This window comes from Charadrius vociferus, unplaced genomic scaffold (assembly GCF_000708025.1).
Source record: "Charadrius vociferus isolate BGI_N301 unplaced genomic scaffold, ASM70802v2 scaffold173, whole genome shotgun sequence".
Classification (NCBI taxonomy): Eukaryota; Metazoa; Chordata; class Aves; order Charadriiformes; family Charadriidae; genus Charadrius; species Charadrius vociferus.
The window spans coordinates 4,237,149-4,261,534 of record NW_009648369.1 but is presented as its reverse complement, the minus strand read 5'-3'; the positions used below and the strand labels follow the sequence as shown (position 1 = coordinate 4,261,534).

Sequence of the window (24,386 nt, the reverse complement as noted above, 5' to 3'; positions counted from 1 at the left end):
ATGGAAAGCACCAAGCACCCTCTGCTGCGCTCATTAAAATTAGGCGCAGCAGCAGCATCTGACCTTGTAAATACCTGGCAAAAGGGTGCTCTGCCCTCCCAGTGAGAGGGGAGGCTGCCTCCCACCGCCAGAAGCTCAGATAACGTGGGAGGGCACTGCACATTCACGAGTCCCTCCACGACAGAAGCCACCAGCTTCTCCTGATTCACACACAAGGTTTGGAGAAGACAGCACAATCTCTGTTGTAAAAGGTCAGCTACACCTTTCCTCCTGGGTCTGATCAAGTTCCCTCTCCACAGCTGGGTCATCTTTACTCCAAAGGGAGGAGGACTTTGCACAGGTCTCTGGGGACAGATGGAGGCTGTGGGTTACTCGCTCTGCAGGTAATGAGACTTTGGTTGCTGCCTTGTTCATTTTCCATCTTGATCTTTTTTTTTTTTCTCTCTTCACCCCATCATTTGCTCATGTACTTGTACTGCAGGATCTGGCTGCTTTTCTTGCTGTTCTGGCTGGGACAAGGGAGGCAGATGGCTCCCCCAGGTTGGTAAAACATGGTAAAAGGGTAGTGGGGAGAAGCAAGGATGAGAACTCGATTAGTTTGCTTATAACAAGATGTGCCTCTTCTCTGCCCTCCTGTCCCACTGGCTCATCTGCTCTATATGTGCTCCCACCAGGTTTTGTGGAGACTAGTTGCCACTCCAGGATTTTTTGGATGAAACTGAATAAATTCTTGCTCCAGGGAAAGTTCTTCCAGCTGGAAATTAATGGTGAGTCACAAGTGGCTGCCCTGAGTACCATGAAGGCTGGGGAGTCACCTAAGTGATCGCAGTGTCTGCGATCTGGATGTTGCTGCCATACGCGATAATTAGTAACTGACCCCAAAGAACTTGCAGAACATCCTTGCCACCTAGACCTGGCCTCTCGCACCTCGATTTGGCCAATATCCCTACAGGTGAGTAAAGCTTATGTCTACAGCCACAGTCCCCTTTGCCCCTCACAACCAACATGCTGGGGAAAGGAGAAGGGATGGTCTGAGGAGGAAGACTGACATTTGGTTTTCATTCTTTCCTCTGCTGAGCCCTTACACATGTCTAGCAAGGAAAATAAAGGCGACATTGCAGCTTGGATATGTCCCGGACAGCACAAATGACAACAGCACTGTAGGCTGGGTAATACCTAGAAAATACAATGTCAGTGAGCGCTGTGTGAGTGCTGCCGCAATTAAAGGATATTTTTTTCATTTCCTTTTTATTTGACACCACAATGGCAGTTAAATACCCTATTTCAGATTGAACAAAGGGTTTCCATTTTGCTGAGAAAAACAAAAATCTACTTAACCAAAATGAAAAACAGAAAATGTTCACATCAGATTGAACCAAGTGTCTGATTTCACCCCAAACCAGATTTCTTTCTGTTGACATCAGTCTACTTTTTCAGGGGTTTGGGTTTTTGCAATTGATTTGGAGGCAGAACTGAAAAAGTCAAGTACAGCAAGGGTGTGGGGAGAAGTGATAGCATTTATGAGAACAACTGATATCGCTGGAAAAAACAGACCAGCCTTCAGGCACAAAAAGGTTGTTTGTTTCTTCCAGCTCTATCAGTTGGTCTCATAAAAGCTATTCCTTCTTCTTCCAAAATTCTTCTCACTTATCTCCTTAGTCTATCCTGGCTGCAAGAATGCATCTACTGAAACAGCAGTTATTAGCACTGTTTGGCATATGAAGATGACAGACAACTCTAGAAATTACAATGGCAACTAGCTAAACCCTATCTATTTGTACAAATTCTTGTGTTTAACCCAAGACTAAAATAGTTCCTTAATCAGAGGGCAGATAATTAACAGAATATTATGTTATTAACTCTACCAGCATCAAGAGCTGAGCGCAGTGAGCTCCCATCGTGCCTGTTACTTGGCTCCCCCGTAGGTTTAACAGCACACAGCCCCTTGCTGAGCAGAGATGAGCAGCAAACCTGACCAATTTGTAGAAGTGCCCATCCCAAATAGGTCCATGACTGCATCCTTTGACCAGAGCGAGCAGCAGATTATCACAGCTTGGGGATTTTTAGAAATGGATGGGCTTAATAGCCCATAACTCTTTTCTAGAGAGAAAAATCAGGGAGGGAGAAAAGTACGTGATGCGTCAGAGAAACTTTCCGTAACAGTCCTTCAAAGTGGCTGAAGCACAAGCTTCAGGACACAAAGAAATGGTGAAGATAAAAAAGATAAAAAAGGGAACATAATGTGGGTGAGCTTGAGACATGCCAGACTGTCTCATGCACTGTAGCACATACCAGAACAGCTTCGCCAGCTCCTTAACAACACACGTTGCTGGAGAGCACCCAATCCAGCTGAAGCTCTTTCCAGAGGAGAGCTGCGTGAGGGAGCCTCAGCACCACTCTGCCCCGTGACTTGCCCTGAGGTTTCCATCCTACACGTCATTCCCTTTTTCTGTAGATCCTTATGCTGGCCCCGTTCTGCTGGATGAGAAACTAGCATCTCGTTGTGGCTATGTCCTGTCAGAAGACGTGTGGGGCAACCCCGTCTTCCGCGCATCGGTGCTTGGCTGTCACGTGGCCAATGAGGTAAGACCTTGAGACGGGCTTGAGAACAACTCAGACAGTACATCCTCTCCAAAAAGACAAGATTGAGGTATGATATGACATTCTAATGGCATGTTTTGAGAACTCAAGAAATAGACAACTCAAGGAGTTAGTGTTGATGGTGTACAGAAATGAACAGGCAATGGCTCTCCAGTATGAGGTTTGCTCAGTGTGACTGACATGGGATTTCCTCTCTCCATGAAATGACACTTAGCCTAATGCCGCTGACTAGCTGCCAGTTCTCAAGCATATCCTTGTAGCTGCTGATTTGCCAGAGAGTTTCTTGAAAGCGTCTCTGGAAAGAAGTAGGCATCTGCTTGAAAAAGCAACATTTGCAGTGTGATTCTGGCAGATCATTTCCTGGCTTAATTTGTGTGGTAATGTGCCTGTTAACACATGCCTAGGAACGTAGATCACACACATCTATTAGACCCAGATTTGTCTCACGTAACTTTAGCCATCTAAAAGATAATGTCTAGTCTAAACTAGTTGTTTACGCTTCCACAATAGTCAATGGAGAGAAACAGGCATCTCCGGAAGGTGATTCACCCCTTCCTAAAACATGTGTAAAAGTGTAGCCTGGATTTCTAATTTCTAAATGTTAGTTGAGAGAAATGTACCCAGAAACAGAACATATCAGAGTAGAAACTTCATTGCTTGTCCATGTTTAGTCTGGTCGGTCCTGGAAGCCCCACAGAAAAAATACGGTAAAACTTTATGGGCAGAGGTTATGCTAACAAGAACGGAGGGTGTACAGTGTGCTATGCAACGACCAGGATTTTCAGACTGGAAATTTCTCTGGAAAGGTTTTGCCTTTTTCTGTAGAAAAACACACATCCATGTCAGATAGAAGCACAGTCCATGGCTTCAGGTGTGGTTCCTGGAGAAATGAAGGACCAAAAGGAGCTCTTATTGAAGCTAGACAAGATAACTAAGATAGATCTGAACTACATACATCAAACTAAAAGCTCCAGTACTTTCTCTCCATGAGAAGGCACATAGCAGTCATGAATGGGAAGAACGTGAACTATATGGTAAGATAGGTCAGATCTTCCCCTGACTAGCTGCTCTCTAATACTGCTGCAAGAATAGTGCCGAGATGTGATCTGAGGCAAAGGCCAAAAGTACTGAGGCAATCATAGAATCATAGAATGGTTTAGGTTGGAAAAGACCTTGAAGATCATCAAGTTCCAACCCCCCTGCCATGGGCAGGGACACCTCCCACTAGACCAGGTTGCCCAAGGCCACCTCCAGCCTGGCCTTCAACACCTCCAGGGATGGAGCATCAACAACCTCTCTGGGCAACCTGTTCCAGTGCCTTACAACCCTCAAAATGAAAAATTTCTTCCTAATGTTTAATCTAAACCTGCCCTCTTTCAGGCCCTGGCTCAGAAAGTCCCTGCACACAAACCACTTAAGACAGGGCAGTACTTGGAGGAACTGTCACTACAGCTCTCAGCCTGTTCTTATCATTATAAAACACTCTCAGAAACAGGACACTGGGGCGGTCGTCCCATGCAGCCGCTCCTGGGACCTTCCGTGCTATCTGCTGAATTGCCTGTTGCTCTTCCCAGGCAGATGAGCTGTTTTCTCTGACTGTGAACATCAAGGTCTCCTCATTTTCAAGCATGAGGGCAGCTGTGACCTACACTTACCCTATGTACTGTTCCTACTCTTCCTGGGCTTCAAGAGAAATTGTGTGTGAAGAAAACTACATGGAGGTAAAATCTTTCCCACTGAAGGCGAAGCTACATCCAAGTTCTCTGCCAGGCACAACAACCTCCAAAAATTCCTGTCAGAAGCTGATTTTACACCATGTCCCGGGTGTAATAGCGATCTGCTGATATTCAGCACGGGGTGTAACTGCTTATTAGTAACACATTTACATGTCATAGGTATTTTGAAGGCAGTGAAATTCAGTTAACTGCACAGATGATGTAAGTCAAGCCACGGCAAGGAAATCAGCAGCCAGGCAGGCCAACCTGTTTAGCTCACGAGAGTACCTTTATGTTATAAAGCACTGCAGCACCTGTGAGAATGTCATACTTATCTTTGAAATAATAAAACCTAGAGTTTGCAGGGCTGCACCACTGCTGCATCATGCAACTCACAGAACATGACTGTGAGACAGAACCTGCCTCCCGCTGGGAGGTAAGATCTGGCTGTCCAACCTGCTACCAGCATCTACACACCAATGGAGAAATAAGGCACTGAACAAAACAAACTTCACTGCCTTTTGTACGCACCTACCCTAGGCAGGATGAAGAAAGCATATTTGTCCTGCTAGGACTTGAGGCTGTGCAGTCAAGTCTGGGTGGTGCAACACACTTAAACCATGGTGCAGATGTCTGGGGCACACACTGACTCACAACTCAGCACCCAGAGCTCGCCTCACTCTGCAGCAAGACAGATTTACACCATAGCATCTACCTTAGATATAGGGGATCCTGCGTTTTGAGGTGTTCATCCTGCATGGGAAGAGGGAACCAGTCTCATCAAAGCCGATGGTCTGCTTCTCTATACCACCACTGGAGAGACTCAGGTGTTCCTGAAAGTCTCCAGAGTGGGATATAGTTTACAGCTCACCAGATATGAACCAGCACTTTTGATTTATCTGTTTATACACAAAGTAATCCCTCTGCTGTACATGCACCACCATAAATGCCATGGCTTTAACCTTCATTTTAAGGCCACAGAAATTACCGCTATCGAGAACCTTTTTGGAAACACTTTAATTACCTCCAGTGAATGTAAATTGCTAAAACCCGACAGACACTGGAAAAGAAATCTGAAAGCCCTCTCTCTGCTCCCTATGCCTGTAATAATGCTGAAGATGTGTTTGTTCCCAAAGAATCTCCTCTGTGTCCCCAGGTGTCGGTGAGGACCGATGTGCCGGCAGTTTCAAATGACTACACCGTAGCGTGGATGTCAGCCCTGCCAGAGGTATGAAGGGGAGTCTTTCCTAACAGTTCCTAGCCGGCCTCTTCTCGCTAATATCATGACTCATTCTTGGGGCATAGCTCCATCTCTGTCAACAAAGTGGGGGATGGCAAAGATGCCATCAAGTACTGAAGAACCTTTCAAGTTTTCTCAGAGCTCTAGACTGCAAAAAGCCATTTAGGTGGGAGAACAGAGCCATATGCTTGTTACATTAGTGGAAACTGAGTTCAAGACAAACAAAGGTAGGTGGTTCTTCACACAATGGGTAGTGAATCTGTCAAACTCCTTGCCAAAAGATGTTGTGGCTGCTAAAAGCTTGCTTGATCTCAGGGAGAGTCTGGAAAAAATGACTGAAGAGAAATACAACAAAACATACGAAATACAAAGAAGCTACAGATAGCTCAGGAGTCCCTGAGCTGAAAACGTTTTGAGGCTGGAAAGTATTAGGGAGAAATCATAGAATCATAGAATGGTTTAGGTTGGAAGGGACCTTGAAGATCATTGAGTTCCAACCCCCCTGACATAGACAGGGACACCTCCCACTATACCAGGTTGCCCAAGGCCATGTCCAGCCTGGCCTTGAACACCTCCAGGGATGGGGCCTCAACAGCCTCTCTGGGCAACCTGTGCCAGTGCCTTACAACCCCCAAAGTGAAAAACTTCTTCCTAATGTTTAATCTAAACCTGCCCTCTTCCAGTTTAAAGCCATTCCCCCTCGTCCTGTCACTACATGCCCTAGTAAAAAGTCCTTCCCCAGCTCTCCTGTAGGCCCCCTTTAGGTACTGGAAGGCCGCAATAAGATCTCCCCGGAGCCTTCTCTTCTCCAGGCTGAACAGCCCCAGCTCTCTCAGCCTCTCCTCACAGGAGAGGTGCTCCAGCCCTCGGATCATCCTCATGGCTCTCCTCTGGACACACTCCAGCAGGTCTATGTCCTTCTTATGTTGGGGACATAAATATATATACTTGTCCTATTTTTCTCGTGTCTTACTTGCTCCTTATGCCCATTTTTCCTTTTGACTATTCCCCCACAAAATTCCCCCACAAATGGTTATCATTTCAGGAGACACTGTTCTAGACCAGTACAGACATACCTCTCTTCTTATCTTTGACACAGTATGGCTATGTATTGTAAGAGGTAGTCTGTCATTTGGCCTCTGGACTGCTCCAGCAATCAACAGACGTGAAAGCAAGCATTTTATTAACATCACAAGCATTTTGTCCAAGGGCCACCAGTCCAAGTTTCTTCCAGGGTTGCTATAGGACCCGACTTTGGTAGACTTCGGTCTCATGCAGCTTATCTCTCTTTTGCAGACACAGAATGTTGCCTACCAGCTATGGCAACTGATGTTTGTTTCTCCATCAGGGAGAAAGAGAATAACGGTAAGCGATGCAGCAAAACTGGGCTACAGCTTCAATAACACGCTGTCCCGAGTGTACCTCCGTGCGCCCTATCACAGCAACGAGTCTGACATCAGCGTGGTGAGTTGTCGCTCTCAATTGGACACAGAACTGTGCTGGTTCCACTGTCTCTCTAGGACATCAGATCTCTTTTTCTGCCTGCATCCTAACAGGTCAGTGGTGTAAATATGAACATGGTGACTTCCACTTCCATGTACAGGCAGCGGTGGCTGCTCTTGCTGATTGACACAACTGTCTCCTGTCCTGTTGGTAAGGATTTCTTCGTTGTTTCACCCAAAATAACCACTTAAGGAGCTAGTAGAAAATGCAGTCTCCCCGTTTCCCTGTGGCCTACTCTGTAAGAATTTACAAGCTGCCCTCAGAGCAACATGAGCTAAGAGTCCATGGCTTTAGTCCCGGACAAACACGCTCCCTGCTGTGATGCTACATTACTTGTGTTCCCAGTGCAGCATCGTGCCTTGTCTCTGGTTTCTCAAACCCCCAAGTTTAGATGCAGGGAACTGGCGACAAATAAAACTGCTGCAGAGGGGCCAGGGAGCCTCCCCTGGACTAACGCCACGGCCTTGGCTCTCCCCTGTCACAGAGCTCCACGCAGGGCATGCAGCTCTGCATCGCTGGGACTCACCTAGTCCTCTTCTCTGGAGAGACAGAGCCAGCCTGACTTTTTGCAGAACAGTGGTGGCTGCACTTCCATCGCTCACAGAACAGTACTAATTTGAGCAATGGATGAGGAAGCAGGATGTTTTAAGCTGTCACAATCTTGAAGCTGATATTTCAAGCAGAAGGCCCAAAGAGGTGGCTGTGCCCCATTCCTTTTGCCAGTAAGGTAAAAATCCTGGGACCAGAAGGGCGACAGGGCAGGTACCTGGGAGCATGACTGTTGGTTCTTCTGAATAAATTAATCACTCATCTGAAACCGGTGATTCAAGTCTACTTTGAGCATTGGTGTTTCTGTGACAAAACAGCCATCAGTTGGCTAATATCCTACCAGGTGTCTCATTAGTGACAGCTGTGACGGTACCCCGGTGACAAGGAGGCAGGGAAGGACGGCCGTTGCATAGTGAGGACTGACTGGTAACTCCAATCACACGGCCTTCTGCCACTGTCTGTCTAACTCAACAGATGGCATCAGCTTCACTGGTACTACGCTAACATGGACCGTGCCAAGTGTTATCCCCACGTTAGTGGTTCAAGAATCCACCTTCCTGTCTAAAAACATTTTAATGGGAGTCGATGGCCGAGTCATAGTAAACCCGGAGGAGAAGAACTACTTACTGGAGCATAACGAGACACAGATCAGAATAACTATCCCTATTGGAGCAGAAGGAGGCAAGCTAAAGGTTGGTATGAACCTGTCACATACTAACACATCTGAGGGCCTGCACCATGGAAGGTGTTTCTAAATCATGATCATCCCAAATAGCGATTGATTGCTGCTTAAAATTCTTAGACACAATAAATATTTGAAGACGTAGGTGCTCCTTCTCTGTGTTTTGAAAGTACCTACTCAGAAACTAAGTGTCTCTGATTACAAAACATGAGAGAAGCAAGAGACAGTCTTTTCTTAATAAACTATAAAGTATACTAATAAATCAAGAGTGAAGGGATTCCTGGGCACTGGAGTTGAGTTATGTATGTTTTTACATTATGAAACTGGTCCAGGCACAGATCTGACCCTGGTCAATGAGCAATTTCCTAGACAATTTCCATGCGGGCAGCATGAGTTAGCATGGGACAGGCTCCCAGCATGTAGTTCGGGTGCAGCTACCTGCTTTGGACCTATTACAATTTATAATTTACAAGCACAAAGACAGCGTCCAAAGAACTGTTCAGTATAAAGGAGCTGGCAATATTCTCACGAGGATCTTCACTGGTTACATTTGTGAAGAAGACATTGGTGTGATTTTGACTTATTCTGTTCAGAAGTTCACTGTTTGGTTTATCAGTGGACACTTACATCATTATGTGCATGTAACACCAGGCAGACTTCATCTGAAGAACTGTTGGAAGCACTGACAAACTTTCAGAGTGAACTGGGACAGAATGAGAAACATGACCAGGGTTGAAAAAAAAAAAAAATGCAAATATGGTTACTTATTAAACTTAATGAAGACACACACACACACCAGCACTGATACCTCCTTATTGAGAATCTCAGCAGTATCTGAGCCAAATATGGACCAGATGAATGGGTCAAGCAAACAAACAAACAAGCTCCCCTTGCAACATCCATCCCAAACAGTACTAGAATACCATTTTCTATTCCTAGTGTAAGAATTTTAACCATATTCAGTCATTCCGCTACTGAGGATTAAGACTTAATCACAAATTTTACCTCCTAGAGCTCCATATCTGATGGTGTATATGGAGTCATTTACAGTATTGACTTGTTCTTGGAGCACACGTGGACAGATGCAGACTGGCAAACCACGAAGTATACTGTCATCAAACCCATCACCACACCTTTCATGCCACAAATACCAACTGTTATCAACAGTAAGTCATGCCTCTCAATGACTTTTACCAATCTCTTGCTTTTGCTGTGTTATACATTGCTCCATTTGATCTCTGCCACACACCTACATTCACAAGAACGTTCTCAACTCCCACTTCCAATTTGCTAGCCAAAGTCAAGATGAAAGGTATTATAAAAAACACCAAACCTTAATGGATGTACCATTTATCATCTGTCATTAGGGGATGAAATGAAAATTATCAGTTGCTCATAAGAACATGAACATTTCTTTCTCACTAAGATCCACATTGTTCCAGGGAGCACTGGAAACCTAGAATAAAGATGTTGCATTGTGCAGCGATCACACAGGGGAGAACCATATAGGACAGCATTCATTGATGGCATTTTCTCCCCAAAACTGCCTGCATTTGTTATCTCAGGAGCATACTGAAATCATTGTGCCAACCAGTTTTCATTATATTTTCCAATGCATTAAGACACCAAACATCTTTGAAACTGATATAAACTCTGGATAACTGATATAGAAAGAAAAAGAAGCCTCTTGGTATACATTATGAAAACTTTTCCATATTTTATGTGGCTGAACTAGATTCTAGATTTCCTTGTAAGAAAGTCATTGCACATCATAGTGCACCTCTAGAAAGTTATTGAACCCACTTGCTATAAAGTTGTATGTATTTGTTATTAATCTCCTGCAGCTTGAAGCAATTCTCATGTACTCAGAGTATTTCAGATCTGAGTAGAACACAAACACTCATTAATCAGAGCCATTAAAGAGATGGCTGTTGGCTAAGTTTCCTGGAACTTAAATGAGAGGCCACCCCAACTGTCTTTACTTGATCCACATCAGCAGTAATTTGATGTTCTCTCCCTACAGATACTCTGCCAGAGGAAAGGCTATTTAATGTTGCGTTTGGACACTTTCTTCCCGATGTCTCTCTGGTGGCAATCGCAATAGGAAATGTGCCATTTACCCTGAGAGAAGCACAGCACCATGGGTTTAAGGTTTATGAAACTCCCTTTTCTAACAGAACGAAAGGATTTATCCTGGAAGTCTCTTTTGATGATCCATATGTTCTAAAGGAGGTAAGATACAGCAGGTCACTTCAGCAGCTGAGTGGAGGAGGTGGGGCAGTCCCTTTTCAGAACATAGTCTGGCTTTTATTAACCAACAACTGTTCCTCGATCATAAAGGTGTCAATGAGTCTGAGCTCATCCGAATTAAGATTAGAGGTTTGTATGCATTGGTCTCCCTAGATCTCTGGGAGACATGCAGCATCATGTGTGATTAGATGGTATGAAATATGACTTCCTTTAGCATCTGTCAGCATGGCTAATGTCTGAGCGCATGCCCAGCAGGAAGAGGTTCGTCAAACCTCTATTAAATCCTGTCCCTTGAAACAGGAGTGCCTTGGAAAAATAAATCAATTACTGCAATCCTGAAACACCAGTTACCAACATCCAGTAATTCCCAAACCTACTGTTTACGCTGAGCCATTTGACCCCTGGCACAGGCCATGCACCGTGCAAGCATGTACAGGCAGGATCAGGGTACTCTAAATGTAATTTTGTTAAGCTTCAGACCATTTCTAATCTAAATATTTACAAAAAGTATAAACGCACAGAGGGAATTGAATCTCTCATTTTGTGGGAGGATGCATAACTGCAAGTCCTCCACCACTGCTTCGACCAAATCACGCAGAGCTGCGATGCTATTTTCCCTTACAAGGAGCAACATTGTGAAGGCACAGGATCAGAACTTGTGCAAATAGTTTTCAGGCTGCAGGCAAACCACAGTTCAATTGCATTAAGGATCAAAGCAAGCCAAAAATTTTCAGAAGTCTTACTTTCAGGTTGAACAGCACGTTTTGCTTTGGGGGCACTTTCAGTGAAGTAAATGAGGATATTGAGAGGGATCTCTCATAGCGTCTCCTCACACCTGTCTTACTGATTACTCACTCTCCTGGATTCATCCCACACCCTGGGTAAAGAAGAATAAGGATTTGGACCCAGATGCCCCTCTATGAGCTCTTTCACCAGCGGGCTACAGAGGAAACTCCACTGTGTTAACTTCTGCCTCCATTTTCTGAACAGCCACTACACTCTCCACATTTATGTTTGGCCGAAAGAGCTGTTGAATCTGGTCCAGATTTCTGACTAGTTTTAGGCCAACTGAAGCGATGTTTTTGGAGACTGAGCTATTTGCAGGGGAGAGGAGGGTGTTGGAATAATTATTTAGTTCTTCTCAGGATATACATTCCTGTCTGTGCTGGAAGCCGTTGCTACTGCAGCCTTACATTTCTCTCTTTTTCAGTATGTGAACAGAAATGAAACAAAATATACCCTCCTCGTTAACTACACTATAAGCGTGGGTCCGGAGATGACACCCTATTATCATTCTGCAGAGGTGGAGTGTGTGATTGCTGATATCGGTAAGCTTTCCCCTGATAGTAACTGGTTTGCATCAACAGCGTGGCTCAGATTTTCATTGAACTCTGTGAGAACGGCTTTAGGCTGAGGACGAGAGCTTTTGGGAAAACCCCACCCTTCGATAGCTCATTATTGGTAACATAGCCAGCTTGCTGCTTTTCTGATGGCAGCTCTTCTGCATACTGGCAAGACAGTCTGCCCTCGAGACATTGCGAGCAATAAAAACTCATGTGTAAAAGAAGTTGGCTTGCAAACTCAGCGAACTAGATGCCTCGTAACTTGAACATACATCTACTGGCAAAACTTTCAGACATTGCTACGAGTTTCAGTTTGTCCTCAAATGCAATTCTGCCTCTGCGTCCAGGGCAGAACTCAACTGACTCAAATAAATTGCTGTAAAGCATTTCTGTAGACAGCATTTCTGAAGACAGCATTTCTGTAAGGAGACAATCATCCACTAAGAGCTGTAATCAACAGGTTATTGAAACAGGCAGGAGTTCTGATTGGTATTTTCTCAAACTTCTTTGATTTTGGATGCAACGGAGGTGACAGAGTCTCCTCACTGTCCTGTTTTATCTTTGAAATAGCTCTGGGTTCCACCCAAAGAAGGCTGACCAAAAAGATATATTTACATACATAGCTCAGCTTGCCTTACTGAAAGAGGGAGTAGTCCTGGAAGCAAGCTGGCAGGCCACCGCTAAACATGAGGATTCTCAATCCCACCGACTGTGAGCTGCTACATCCACAGCACAGCCAAAGCCCTGCAGACAATGTCAGTGCGCACGTAACAGCACCGCTGCAGTGCCAGTGCAAAAATTTACCCCTGATAGAAATCCCTGCCTGGGCCAAACATTGTTGCTAACTCTTCATCCCACCTTCTTCCCGCAGAACTACCAGAAGCAGTTGGCTACTGTGATGAAGAAAACCTGTATCTAGCCATCCCTACCTTTGGCTTGCACCAGTATTGGAACCTGTATCTTGGTAACAAGCCCCTGAACCGGCACGTTGTGCTTGCCAATGGGTATCTTGCAGCTACCAATTCTACACACCTGATCTTGCAAATACCTCTGTTTGCTGTGGCAGTTATCTATGAGGTACATTATCTGTATAGCAATGCCTTCTTTAAAGCACGTAGGGCTGTTTGGTCACACAGCCACAGTCCTACAGTCACAGTTTGTAGTGCTGCAATATTAACCGTATTGGAAAACTTTTGGAGGGAAGGAATCTAAGCCACTGCTGGTAAGACAAGAGGTATCGGACATGGACCCTTCTGGTAATGCCATGAATTATGTAATCTGCAGCGCTAAGTTGTCTCTAAAAGATGTGCACCAAGTCTTCAAAAAACAAACTCCTGAGTATTTTTAGTAAGATGAGGCAAAATGTCCCATCTGCACTGAGCCAGAAACAATATTTCAATGTAGCTTTCATGAAAGAAGCTCTTTTAAAGGAACATCTTGTAGAAATGTTAAGACAGAGCAGGGGAAAATTGATGCTGTAATAAACATCTGAACTATTCTACAATAATCAGCCAAAATTTATCTCTGTGAAAGTGACCAATTAATTTATACCAGAAAACTTCTGTCCCCTTGTTGCATTAGGCTCGAGTCTTCACACTGACTTAACTCTTTGGCTTCTTAGTATTCAAGTGGTACGAGCTAAAGAGCACAATTTTGTACACATGGACCACGTGCCTTAACAGGAGACCTCTTCCATCACCTCCCTCACAGGAAGTGTCCTTTCAGAAAATTAAAGCAAGGTTTGATGTCACCCTAAGGAAAGTGAGAACTATGGAGACCTTAAAGATGTTCTCCGTTAGCTGCAATTTTAATTCTTCGGCATTTATAAGTAAGTTATACAGGTGATCAATCAATAAAAAGGTCAATGATTCTTTCCTGGAGTTTATAACCAACTCTCTGATTTCCTCAGTATGCCACCCAGATGGTACTATAATGGTATCTGCCCAAATGAAGACAATTCCTGCCATTGATATGAGTAAAACCAAACTAAGGGATAGCTCTTGCAAGCCTAGAGAGTATAACGAAGGACATGCCTTCTTCAAGTTCCATGTCACTACCTGCGGCACTTCAGTAAGGGTAAGCCCATTGCTGAAGCAGATACATCTGCTGGAAGCGTCTGTCTCTCCTGCATTTTCTCTTTTGTTCTCCTGCCCCAGCTCCTGAGAAGATTCAATTTTTAATGAGCTTCCCATATGCACAGTTTGAAGGTGACCATATTATTTATGAAAATGAAATCTCCTATGAGAAAGAGAGTCTTCCAGGACAGAGCATACCGACAATCACAAGAGATCCAGACTACAGGTAGGAGCTACTGCTCACGGACACTGCTCACTTTGGTACGGCTGCTGGAAAGTAAAAGTGAACACAAAAAATTATTCTTTCCTATTACAGACTAACAGTCTTGTGCTACTATCGAGCAAAAGAGACGGTAGTGCTAGGTGCCTTCGCTAGTGATCCATCCACGTCACCTTCCTTTGGCTCCGGTAGGATGGTACCAAGATCAAATATTGCAGGTAAGCAATTCTCTTCCTCCATTTTTAAACTTCTGTGACTCCTTCAGTTGTAAGTTGCCTTGCTAAGACATGCCCTGCTTCCTACTAAAGAACGTTGCCAACATTTCCTTTTCTGCAGTGTACAGAAGGACAAGACAAGCTCTGAATGTAGTTTCGAGAGTGTCCAAAGGTAAGCCTCCTCTTAAGAAAATCAGGAGAATTCCAAACATGTTTTAATTTAAATAAAATTAAACAACAACAAAATGCCCTAACATTTTCTTGAGATGAATCTTTCATGGAATTCTACGAGCCCAACATGGCAATACTCAAACAACTTGTGGAGCCTGTGTTTCTCGAGGTGGAGCTGAAAGACGAGAGCCCTGACACTGAGTTACACCTGGAAAACTGCTGGGTGACCGGCTCTCTAGACTTCAACAGCACCCCAAGATGGAACATCACTGTGGATGGGCAAGTAGTTATCGAATGACCAATGCGCTCATCAGCAAAGCCCTAATTTCTTCTAGATCTGTTGATCTGCTCTCTCAAATAGGTGCGAGATTAATGGCAGTGAGTATGTTGCGGAGTTCTGCCCAGTAGCAGTTAGCCCCAGGGTGAGACACCCTTCTCATTTCAAAAGGCTAGCACTGAGGACCCTGAGACATCGACTGAAACAGGTAAGATCAAGTCAAAGGCTCACCTCCCACTCATGGACTCCCTGTGAACTTCTTAAAACCACTTAAAAAATAGCCTATTTAAACACCTCACAGACTTAAGACCTAGCCAGCATTCAACCCAATAGCCCGACTGGTGCACGCCTCTGATTTAGTTCTCAAATCTGCTGTGCAACACAGTTTTGAGATTGGACTGGCTGGAGTAAACACAAGAGTTTGGTATGTAAATATGATTTTTATATGGTGTTTCTGACTTTTTATAGGCTCAGATTCATAGCACTTCAGCTCAAAATGTCTAGAACAGAAAAGTCAACTTATAGGCGATAATATCCACATGAAGTTCAGATCTGTTGTCTCCCATCTGTCCCAGACAGTCAACCATCTCCTCAGATGCCAGCCCAATGGGCAGGGAAGCAGAGGCATATGGGTTTGGTCTTACACTTTTGAGGTTCTGTCCTCCTCTGACAGGTCTAAGAAGAGCAAAGAAAACCCCAGGACAGTCACCTGAGGGTGCTTTGCTCCTAGTGCACCCAGTTGAGTGGTCTCTAGCACATGTACTGATACGAGACACGGCACTACCCCTGCCTCGACAGCTTAAGGAACCACATAATTTTTTTACTTGGCCTTTCACAAGCAGTTCAACTCGTGACCTTGCTAGAAATGAACATGATGAAATTCTGGCTTGTGCTGCTTCCTAAGTGTGCAGCTGCATCTAGCACTAGATTGAGTTTCTGTCTAGCTTTGATACATAGCCTCACTGCTGCTCGTGAGGTTTTAACCTCTCCTGTCTCAGCCTCTCAGTTACCAAACTGCCTGAGGGCTTCTTTGACACCAAATTTGAAATTCAAGGCAGGTTCAGCTAGAAGGTGCTGTATGCAAGTGTTCAGACAAGCCTAAGTCTTAATCAGCTGTAACTTCTGCAAAAGGCGGACAAAAGTCAAAGCGATGCTCTGCAAACAGGGACCTGGTATGGACCAAATGGCACTTTTTCTTCTTCTCAGTTGTACATGCACTGTTTGGTGGCAGCCTGCTCTCCAACCAACATACTACCTGGCAGCCCCTGCGGAGGACACTGCAGCTCAAGCAGGGAGAAGACGGGTAGGTGTTTAGGAGAAAAAGAGCCATTGCAAAGCACTCCTGACCTGAGGTTTTTAAGGGATTTAGGACCTCTGGGTTTGGCATCTGAAATGCCTTGCACATGAACTGTATAACATTACCTTTACCTCATACTTTAATGCATTAGCTTTTAATGTGCAGCATGTATGTGTTCTTGAAAAACTACACAAATACACCATGTATCATTCTCAGCCTTTCCAGGTCACCGTTCAGCCAGTCTCCGGGGCTACATACTCGCTGGACCAGTCAGGATTGTTGATCCAGATCTAAGATGACGCATGTAAAGTGAATTTGGTAAGAACACCGGGCCCTGTGTACTCACCTAGAGAGGTCACCATGCTTTGTGGCACAAGCAATGCACAGCCTGACCTTTTAAGACCTTAGTACAATAAGTTCTGGGACAAGAACTAGGGAACAGGCAGGATTTGCAGTCTCCTGGTCTAAGCTTGAGCCTCTAAGAGAGGGAAGGAGAGCTACCTGCCAAGCCAAACACAGGTGGCACGGCTCTGGAGAAGATGCCAGCAGTAGAGCAGGGCATGTTGGAGCTGGGCTGCAGCAGGCAGTTTTGGAACCAGATGTTATTTCAACAGGTTTTCAACTGGACTGCCCCCAGCAGTCATCACCATTCAGCTGAAAAAAAACTGATCCAAAATTTTCCAAAACAAACACTAAGGCACAAATCACTGCCATATTCCAAATTCTTTTGAAGGGTCCAAATCCCCCAAACCGTTAGGAATTATCCTGTGGCTTTGGTCTGCCTTTGGAGAACCAGAGCTATTCAGCTGTGTGCTCCAGCCTCACTCCTCACTTCTGTGTGTGTGCATGTCTCCCTCAGCACCTGGAGGCTCCGCTGCACTGGCTGCTTTCTAAACACTGCAACTAGACCCAGGAGCTATCTCTTTCAGCGACCACCAGAACTATCTTGCTTGAAGTGAAAAGACCAGACAGTGGGACTCAGGACAGCACCAAGACGCTGGAAAGTGCTGGGGTCTGCTCACAGGATTTGTAAATGTTGTAACCTGTTGCCTCTCTGAAGTGACCACGAAAGAAAACTGAACAGAAAATAACGCGAGGCTGCAAAATAACACTTCCTGTTTCTGCCAGCTGTTGAAATACAGACTTGCAGATCATTAATATTATTCCAGCCCTGATTCTGGCTGCTTCTTGTCATATTTCGTAAAGCGATTGCCAATCCTCCCATGTGACTGTAAAATGCAAATCTGAAAAGTCAAATAAAAACACATAAAAAGTAATGTAAGTGCAGAACATCTCCTTGCTAATGTGCAACAGCAACCATCTGGTATACCAACATCGGCTTCAAAGAGCCAAGCAATCTGCTACTTAGGGTCTCTTCCACGTGCACCATAATGGCATACTTTTTTTTTCTCATCAATGCAGATTTTTTCCTGTAGCATTGCATTGACCTGAGATTTTTGGAAACTTGTTAGCTCCTCACTTTCCTCTCACCAGCCCAAGTACGGAACAGGCTAACTCTACAAAACAGGAGAAGACGGATCCTCTAACACTTGTAAAAAGAACAATTCACCTGGCGTTTTGATTTCCGTGCCCACAGAAACCATTTTTTAAAGACAATGAAAACCAGAAGGGTTATTTTCTAGACATCAAGGACAAACCAGACTCACAACCACCAGTCACCACTCTCAGGATGTGCCTGCGCTGTAACCGAAGGTGTGCCCGCAGCACGAGTGGGTGTCTGACAGCAGTGAGGAGGGGGCATCGCAGTGATGCTGATGGAGGCTGATAACGCGCACGTGTGCAGTCTCCGGTGGGTTTGCACAGCTCCTGCAGCCTCTGCCCTCACGGGCTGGCCTGGTTATGCACGCCAATTAGTGCGTATACGTGGCACGTTTCCCGAAAGCTGCAGTCATGCCCATGATGATCGCTGAATAAATGTAGATTTAAAGCTGTATCTACCAAACAACTACATTTTCTAAAAAGGAATCGGGGGGGTTACTGGGGTCCCCAGACCCCCTCCAGCAGCAGCCTGGGGGATGACTTCCTCTCTGCTGTATGAGCAGTGCACTCTACTGTCCGGAGCTCACACTGCAGAGTCAAGTGAGCTCACTGCTCCCACACGTTTTCCAAGAGAGCGCATTCCCCATTTTTAATGTTAACAAACTCATCAGTTTAGGTTAACTTTCTGTTAATATAAAAAGCAGTGCTTTCAAAATTTGTAAACTGGGACGAAGGTTAAATCACCATGACTAAATGCTAGCTCTTCTTTTCCCAGTGCTCATGGGACACTGCCTAGTTCCACACTGATGACCATCAGATCTGGTGTTGCATCACTAAGGTTCACTCACTCTGCAGTCTTGCAGGGCAGATTCAGGTAAACTCCTCTGCAGCAGGTGGGGTATCCCAGATCTTTCCCTTTTGCCCTGGGAAGCCAGGAAGGGGTCCAGCAGTGCTCCATACCCATCCACCTAGCACCCAGCAGATGGGAAGCCCTTTTTCTCCTCGATATGTTGGGAGAGGATGGGAGGAGATGAGACAGAACTGTGTTCCCGTTTCCACAGGCATTTCAGGTTCCCACATTCTCACAGACAAGCCAGAGAAATTCCATATCCTTGGTTGCCTCCTCCTATCTTGGTTGCTATTCACGGCACATGATGTCTTTTACACTCAATCACACAAATCTGTTAGGGTTAGCCGTTCATTGTCTGGCTTTGAGATTGTCTTTGCCCAAGTTATGATTCAGCCATGCTATTGCATGGCATATTTCTCTGCATCTAGGTTCTCCTGGGATTACTCCCTCCTCTCAGGTGCTGCAGTTGGAACTTCAGCACCCAATTTATGTCCTAGACTTCAGTTTTCAGGCGTACAGGCCTAAACTCTTGGATTAGGCTTTCAGAAAGCATTCTGGTCATACCACTATAGTTGAAGAAGCCTTCATTGTTCAGCAAACATAAATAAAAGGAATTAGGAAGGTGCGAGAGACATGTTAAATGCACAGACACAGGCACACAGAAGTCCCCATACAAGCCTGATCAGCCTTTTTCACAGGAGAAGGGGGAACCTGACTTGAAACCGAATGTTGCGATGTCTATGTCAGGGTTGGAGTAGTTGTTCCATGCTGGGAGATTAATATATCCTTCAGGTGCACCTCACATGCTTACTGTGCAACACAAAGACATGAATGATGAAAAACCTGATCACCATGGGCTGTAGGAAGCGATGCTCTGGACTGCATCCAATCCCTGCTCATGAACTAAAGGGATCCTACAAGGAAAATCTTGGAAACAGTTAATCTTCAGAAACAGGCTACAGTTCAACTCAAACGATTACAGCATGCTGCTAGGTGGGCCTCCACCTTGACAGGACCTCACAGCAAACTTTTTTCATGAAAAGCAATCAGCCCTTCCACCATGCATAAAAGCCACAGGCTGAGGTTGAACCTGCTCTACTGATCCAGCCTCTGCCTCCATTGAAAGGATTAGACAGACCGACAATAATCTACCAACACAAAAGAACATAGAAAGTTGTCCTTCTGCTAGCAATCTTCAGTTTTGAAGGTTTTTTGCCTCTTTCTGAACCCTTCCCTTTCTGATAGTCAAGGGAGACCACAACCTGCATAGCTGAGCTGGATTGATACAAAGGCTTTCATTCCCCACAAGACATGAATAGTGCACCTTTCACTACTAATTTACATTTTACCGGGGGTACCTACTAAACAGGAGAGCGCATACTGCAGTCCTCAGCTGTAACAGCCAAAGATTTTCAGGTTTTTAATCCTCGCTTACCTCTGTTGTCCACTTGGAGGGAAAGCACATGGAAGAGGAACATATTCTGGCCACTTGACGACCTAGCCCTTTCCCCTCAAGGTGCTGCAGCCTTCCCTTCGAAATGGCTCCCCTTGTTCCTCACACTAAACATATATGAAACACGTCTCATACTGCTCCGTGCCCTGCTAACCTGGGATTTTATCATCATTTCCTAGATTTCTGCAAAAGCAAGGGAAAGTCAAGCGGTGTGACAACTCCTCCTCCTGTGTTGCAGTAGAAGGACAAATAGGGTACTCAGGAAAAGCATAGGGTGACGATGTTATTCTTTGCCTTATTCTCTGAGCAAGTAAGATCTTAGAGACTGTTGTTCCAGATACTGAAGAAAAAAGAAAAAAAGAAAAAAAAAAAGGCCATTCTGTAATGTACTGAGGAAATCACCTATTTTTTGTAAGTTTAAAAGTAAATCATCAGGTGAGAACACTGCTACTCATTGCCAAATTAATCCCAGCTATGGGGAACAAACTAAACGGAGGGGCTGCCAGAGAAGGCAGTGGAAGGAAAGGGTGAAGGGCTTTTGGAGAGTAAGTTTATAGGTAGGAAACCTTGGGAAAGTGGCTGTGTATTATTCATGTCTGAATCATTTCTGGCCAGAGAAAGAGGCAGTCAATGTACGTTCGCAGCAACCACCTGTTGGACTTGCTGGTACAGTGCCACAATGGAGCGGGCAGACAGGGTTGACCCAGACGCTCTACAGAGGTTTGTCGTTTTCAGGCAGAGACAAACCCCAAAGCGCGGTGAAGGTGTAAAGCCACAGAACCTCTGCATTGTGGAAGCATCCAAAGTACACAAGCCCTGCTCCTTTTACAAGCTGAGAGGTTGTCTGAATTTCAAGTGGAAACACTACATTAAAGGGGTTTTACTATTCTCCATTAGACTTTTAATTCTTAAAGGATTACGAACAGGAAACCTTGCAGGACAAGGGGAGTTACTAAACACATCCTCCTCTTCAATTTATTTTTTTTTTTATATCAATAATGGTGGCTTATACTCTTTCAACAGGCCTGAGTGAAAGAATACCACACAATACTATTTAATAATTTCAGACTGAAAACCTCAATTATTCTTGTGATGTAAAGGCAGAGAACTAAGTGCCTCGTGTGCACGTGAAAAGGATAATGTGTGTGAGAACCTTACCGGCCAAAATTACCTTGAAAGAATTCCAAATTACGCCAAAATGTACCGTGACAGTTCATCTTTTTACAGGAGAAAGAAGGAAATACTGTGGAGAATCTGTGACAAAATTGCTCCCAGTCCAGTGGGATATTTCTGTGCCAACAATGCATTAGGAGTAACTGAGCAACACTGACAAAACAACACAAGCTGGGAAGTCGGAGGGATACTATTACTAGCATCTGTGTTTTCCAAAATACTTGTTTACTATTAACCTGATTTTTATCTGTATCCTGTCATTTAAACAGTGTTCCATGCCGAACCACACCTCTGATCTCTCCTCTCAAATTAAAATTTCATAGGTCATATTCCTGGTCACCTGGGACATGGACAAGGCTAAGTGACTCAACGCCTTTTTGGCCTCGGTCTTCACCGTAAATGTCTCTAGCCACACCGCCCAAGTCAGACAGACAGAGGCAAAGGCAGGGACTGGGAGAATGAGGAACCGCCCACGGCAGGAGAACACCAGATTCAAGACCATTCGAGGAACCTGAAGGTGTACAAGTCCATGGGGCCTGATAAAATCCACCCGCAGGTCCCAAGGGAATTGGCGGATGAAGTTGCCAACCCACCCTCCATCATATTTGAGAAGTGGTGTCGGTCTGGTGAAGAACCCAATGGCTGGAAAAGGGGAAATGTAACCCCCATTTTCAAAAAGGGAAAAAAGGAAGACCTGGGGAACTACAGGCTGGTCAGTCTCACCTCTGTGCTCGGCAAGATGATGGAGCAGATCCTCCTGCGAAACTCTGCTAAGGCACATAGAAAATGAGAAGGTGATTGGTAACAGCCAACATGGCTTCACCAAGGGCATGTCATGCCTGACAAATCTGGTGGCCTTCTACAACGGGGTTACAGCATTGAAGGATAAGGGAAAAGCAATTGGTGTCATCTACCTGGACTTGTGCAAAGCATTTGACACTGTCCCACATGCCATCCTGGTCTCTAAATTGGAGACACACAGATTTGATGGATGGACTTCTCAGCGAATAAGGAACGGGCTGGATGGCCGCACTCCAAGAGTTGTGGTCAACGTCTCAATGTCCAAACGGAAACCAATGACCAGTGGCATTTCTCAGGGGTCGTTTAACATCTGGTGCTGTTTAACATCTTTGTCTGGGACATGTACAGTGGGATTGAGTGCAGCCTCAGCAAGTTTGCCACTACCACCAAGCTGTGTGGTGCATTCGACATGCTGGAGGGGAAGGATGCCATCCAGAGGGACCTGAACAGGCTTGAGAGGTGGGCCTATGCCAACCTCATGAAGTTCAACAAGACCAAGCGTAACGTCCTGCACATGGGTCAGGGCAATCCCAAGTGCAAACACAGGCTGGGCAGAGAATGGATTGAGAGCAGCCCTGAGGAGGACTTTGGGCTGTTGGTTGATGAGAAGCTCAACATGAGCCGGCAACGTGCACTTGCAGCCCAGAAAGCCACCCACATCCTGGGCTGCATCAAAAGCAGTGTGGCCAACAGGCTGAGGGGGGTGATTCTGCCCCTCTACTGCGACCCCACCTGGAGTACTGCGTCCAGCTCTAGAGCCTTCAACATAAGAAGGACACGCACCTGTTGGAGCATGTCCAGAGGAGGGCCACGAAGGTGATCCGAGGGCTGGAGCACCTCTCCTATGAGGACAGGCTGAGAGAGTTGGGGCTCTTTATCAGGGCATGTAGTGATAGGACGAGGGGTAACGGTTTTAAACTGAAAGACGGTAGGGTTGGATTAAATACTAGGAAGAAATTCTTTACTCTGAGGGTGGTGAGGCACTGGAACAGGTTGCCCAGAGAGGTTGTGGACGCCCCATCCTTGGAGGTGTTCAAGGCCAGGCTGGATGGGACTTAGAGCAACCTGGTGTAGAGGGAGGGGCATGGGCATGGGCCATGGGCAACCCCCCCATGGCAGGGGGGTTGGAACTGGATAATCTTTAAGTTCCCTTCCAACTCTTAACCTTTCTGTGATTCTCTATTCAATTGTTCATACTGTCTTTTTAATTTTCTAGGCATGGTAAGTCAGGCACAGGCTTAGTTCTAGCTCACCTTCTCACCATCAACCAAGAGCTGGTAAGATTTCTCCATTTTTGAGACTGAGGTGGTATGAAACATGCCAAGTCCTTAAATTATCCTTAGATGTTGTTTCAGAGACACAGCACTAAGCTATAAAAACAGATGCAAAGCATGTGCTTAATACACCCATGAGTCCAAAATTAAACTTTAGAAAAAAACCATAGTCAGTTATGACATCACAGCCCGCCTTCCAAACTGTAAATGGTTACATTCTGCTATCACACATCAAATTTATATAACTTCAAAATTGCTGCTGTCAAGTGTCATGAAGCATAATGCAATGCAGCATTTTCTCCCACCCCCGGTCCAAGTTTGCTCATTGCGGCCGTTGTATTTTCTGATCTCAGTAAGGCTGCTGGGGAAGACATTGAGAGCCTTAAGTCTGTTCTCCTGACTTACCCCAAAGTAAGATCTGCACTGGTGCAGGCTCCAGGATCATCCAGGGAGAAACTCACCATAACAAGCAGAACTGGCACTAGCATAATTTATTTTAAAAAAAACCCCTAATGCTCATGTGGGCAATCAAAGAGTATTTCTTTCCTTCGAGCTTGTATTACTATGAACATGCAACAGTGTTTCTTGTCGATGATTTATAGATTTCAGCAATGGTCCCTCCTCTCATGTGGGAAATGAAGCTGCGTGGGTACTCACAGCCAGCTCGGTCAAACAGATGTCCTTTTCCAATTGACCTTTACAACAAAACGAGAAAGGCACAAGTCCTTCCACAAACAGCCCCACTACATTCTCTACCATAAGCTCTTTACAGACAATTATGAGATAAAAGGTACATGTCCGTTCTTATTCATTCCATTATTCATCTGTCCAATACTTTTACAATGAGATTACAAAAAGTAGGTGTGCTCTGCTCCTGCTTGTTTACGGAATGTGAAACAACCTCTAGGAGTGAATGAATGTACCAAGGACCGAATTCTTATACCACGTTCCTCCTGCAAGGTACAGATGGTGTCACCTAAAAAGACCTTACTGGTTTTGTTAAGTGTTTAATACAGAAACACTCTGAAGAGGGGAAAAAAAAAAAAAAATCAGTTACCATAGCATCTGAAGGACAGCACCTTGTAATTAACAGTTGCACGTTTCACTTAAATCCCGTTTACATTTAAGTGTGGACACTGTCACTATTAAAACACTGTACTTTTCACAAGCTCCAATCTTAAGTATTGAAATGTTTTA

General features: G+C 45.0%; 1 protein-coding gene across 1 annotated transcript; it reads left to right on the top strand.

Moving 5' to 3' along the window:
- The first annotated feature begins 487 nt into the window (after nucleotides 1-487).
- LOC104286727 lies at nucleotides 488-16,432 on the top strand. Its single transcript, XM_009885352.1, has 19 exons — nucleotides 488-540; nucleotides 675-767; nucleotides 2,456-2,583; nucleotides 4,176-4,322; nucleotides 5,473-5,544; nucleotides 6,853-7,020; nucleotides 7,113-7,209; nucleotides 8,083-8,300; nucleotides 9,303-9,456; nucleotides 10,314-10,522; nucleotides 11,751-11,868; nucleotides 12,755-12,960; nucleotides 13,594-13,711; nucleotides 13,793-13,959; nucleotides 14,084-14,184; nucleotides 14,275-14,396; nucleotides 14,660-14,843; nucleotides 14,926-15,049; nucleotides 16,304-16,432. Exons 1-19 carry the CDS (start codon nucleotides 528-530, stop codon nucleotides 16,430-16,432), a joined length of 2,568 nt encoding a protein of 855 aa, XP_009883654.1. The 5' UTR covers nucleotides 488-527.
- The last annotated feature ends 7,954 nt before the right edge of the window (nucleotides 16,433-24,386 follow it).

Bases quoted from the DNA above. Each gene is read 5' to 3' on its own strand.
- LOC104286727 (XM_009885352.1), top strand. The intron at 8,301-9,302 runs GTTGGTATGAAC...TTTACCTCCTAG, and splicing joins CAGAAGGAGGCAAGCTAAAG to AGCTCCATATCTGATGGTGT. The intron at 9,457-10,313 runs GTAAGTCATGCC...CTCTCCCTACAG, and splicing joins AATACCAACTGTTATCAACA to ATACTCTGCCAGAGGAAAGG.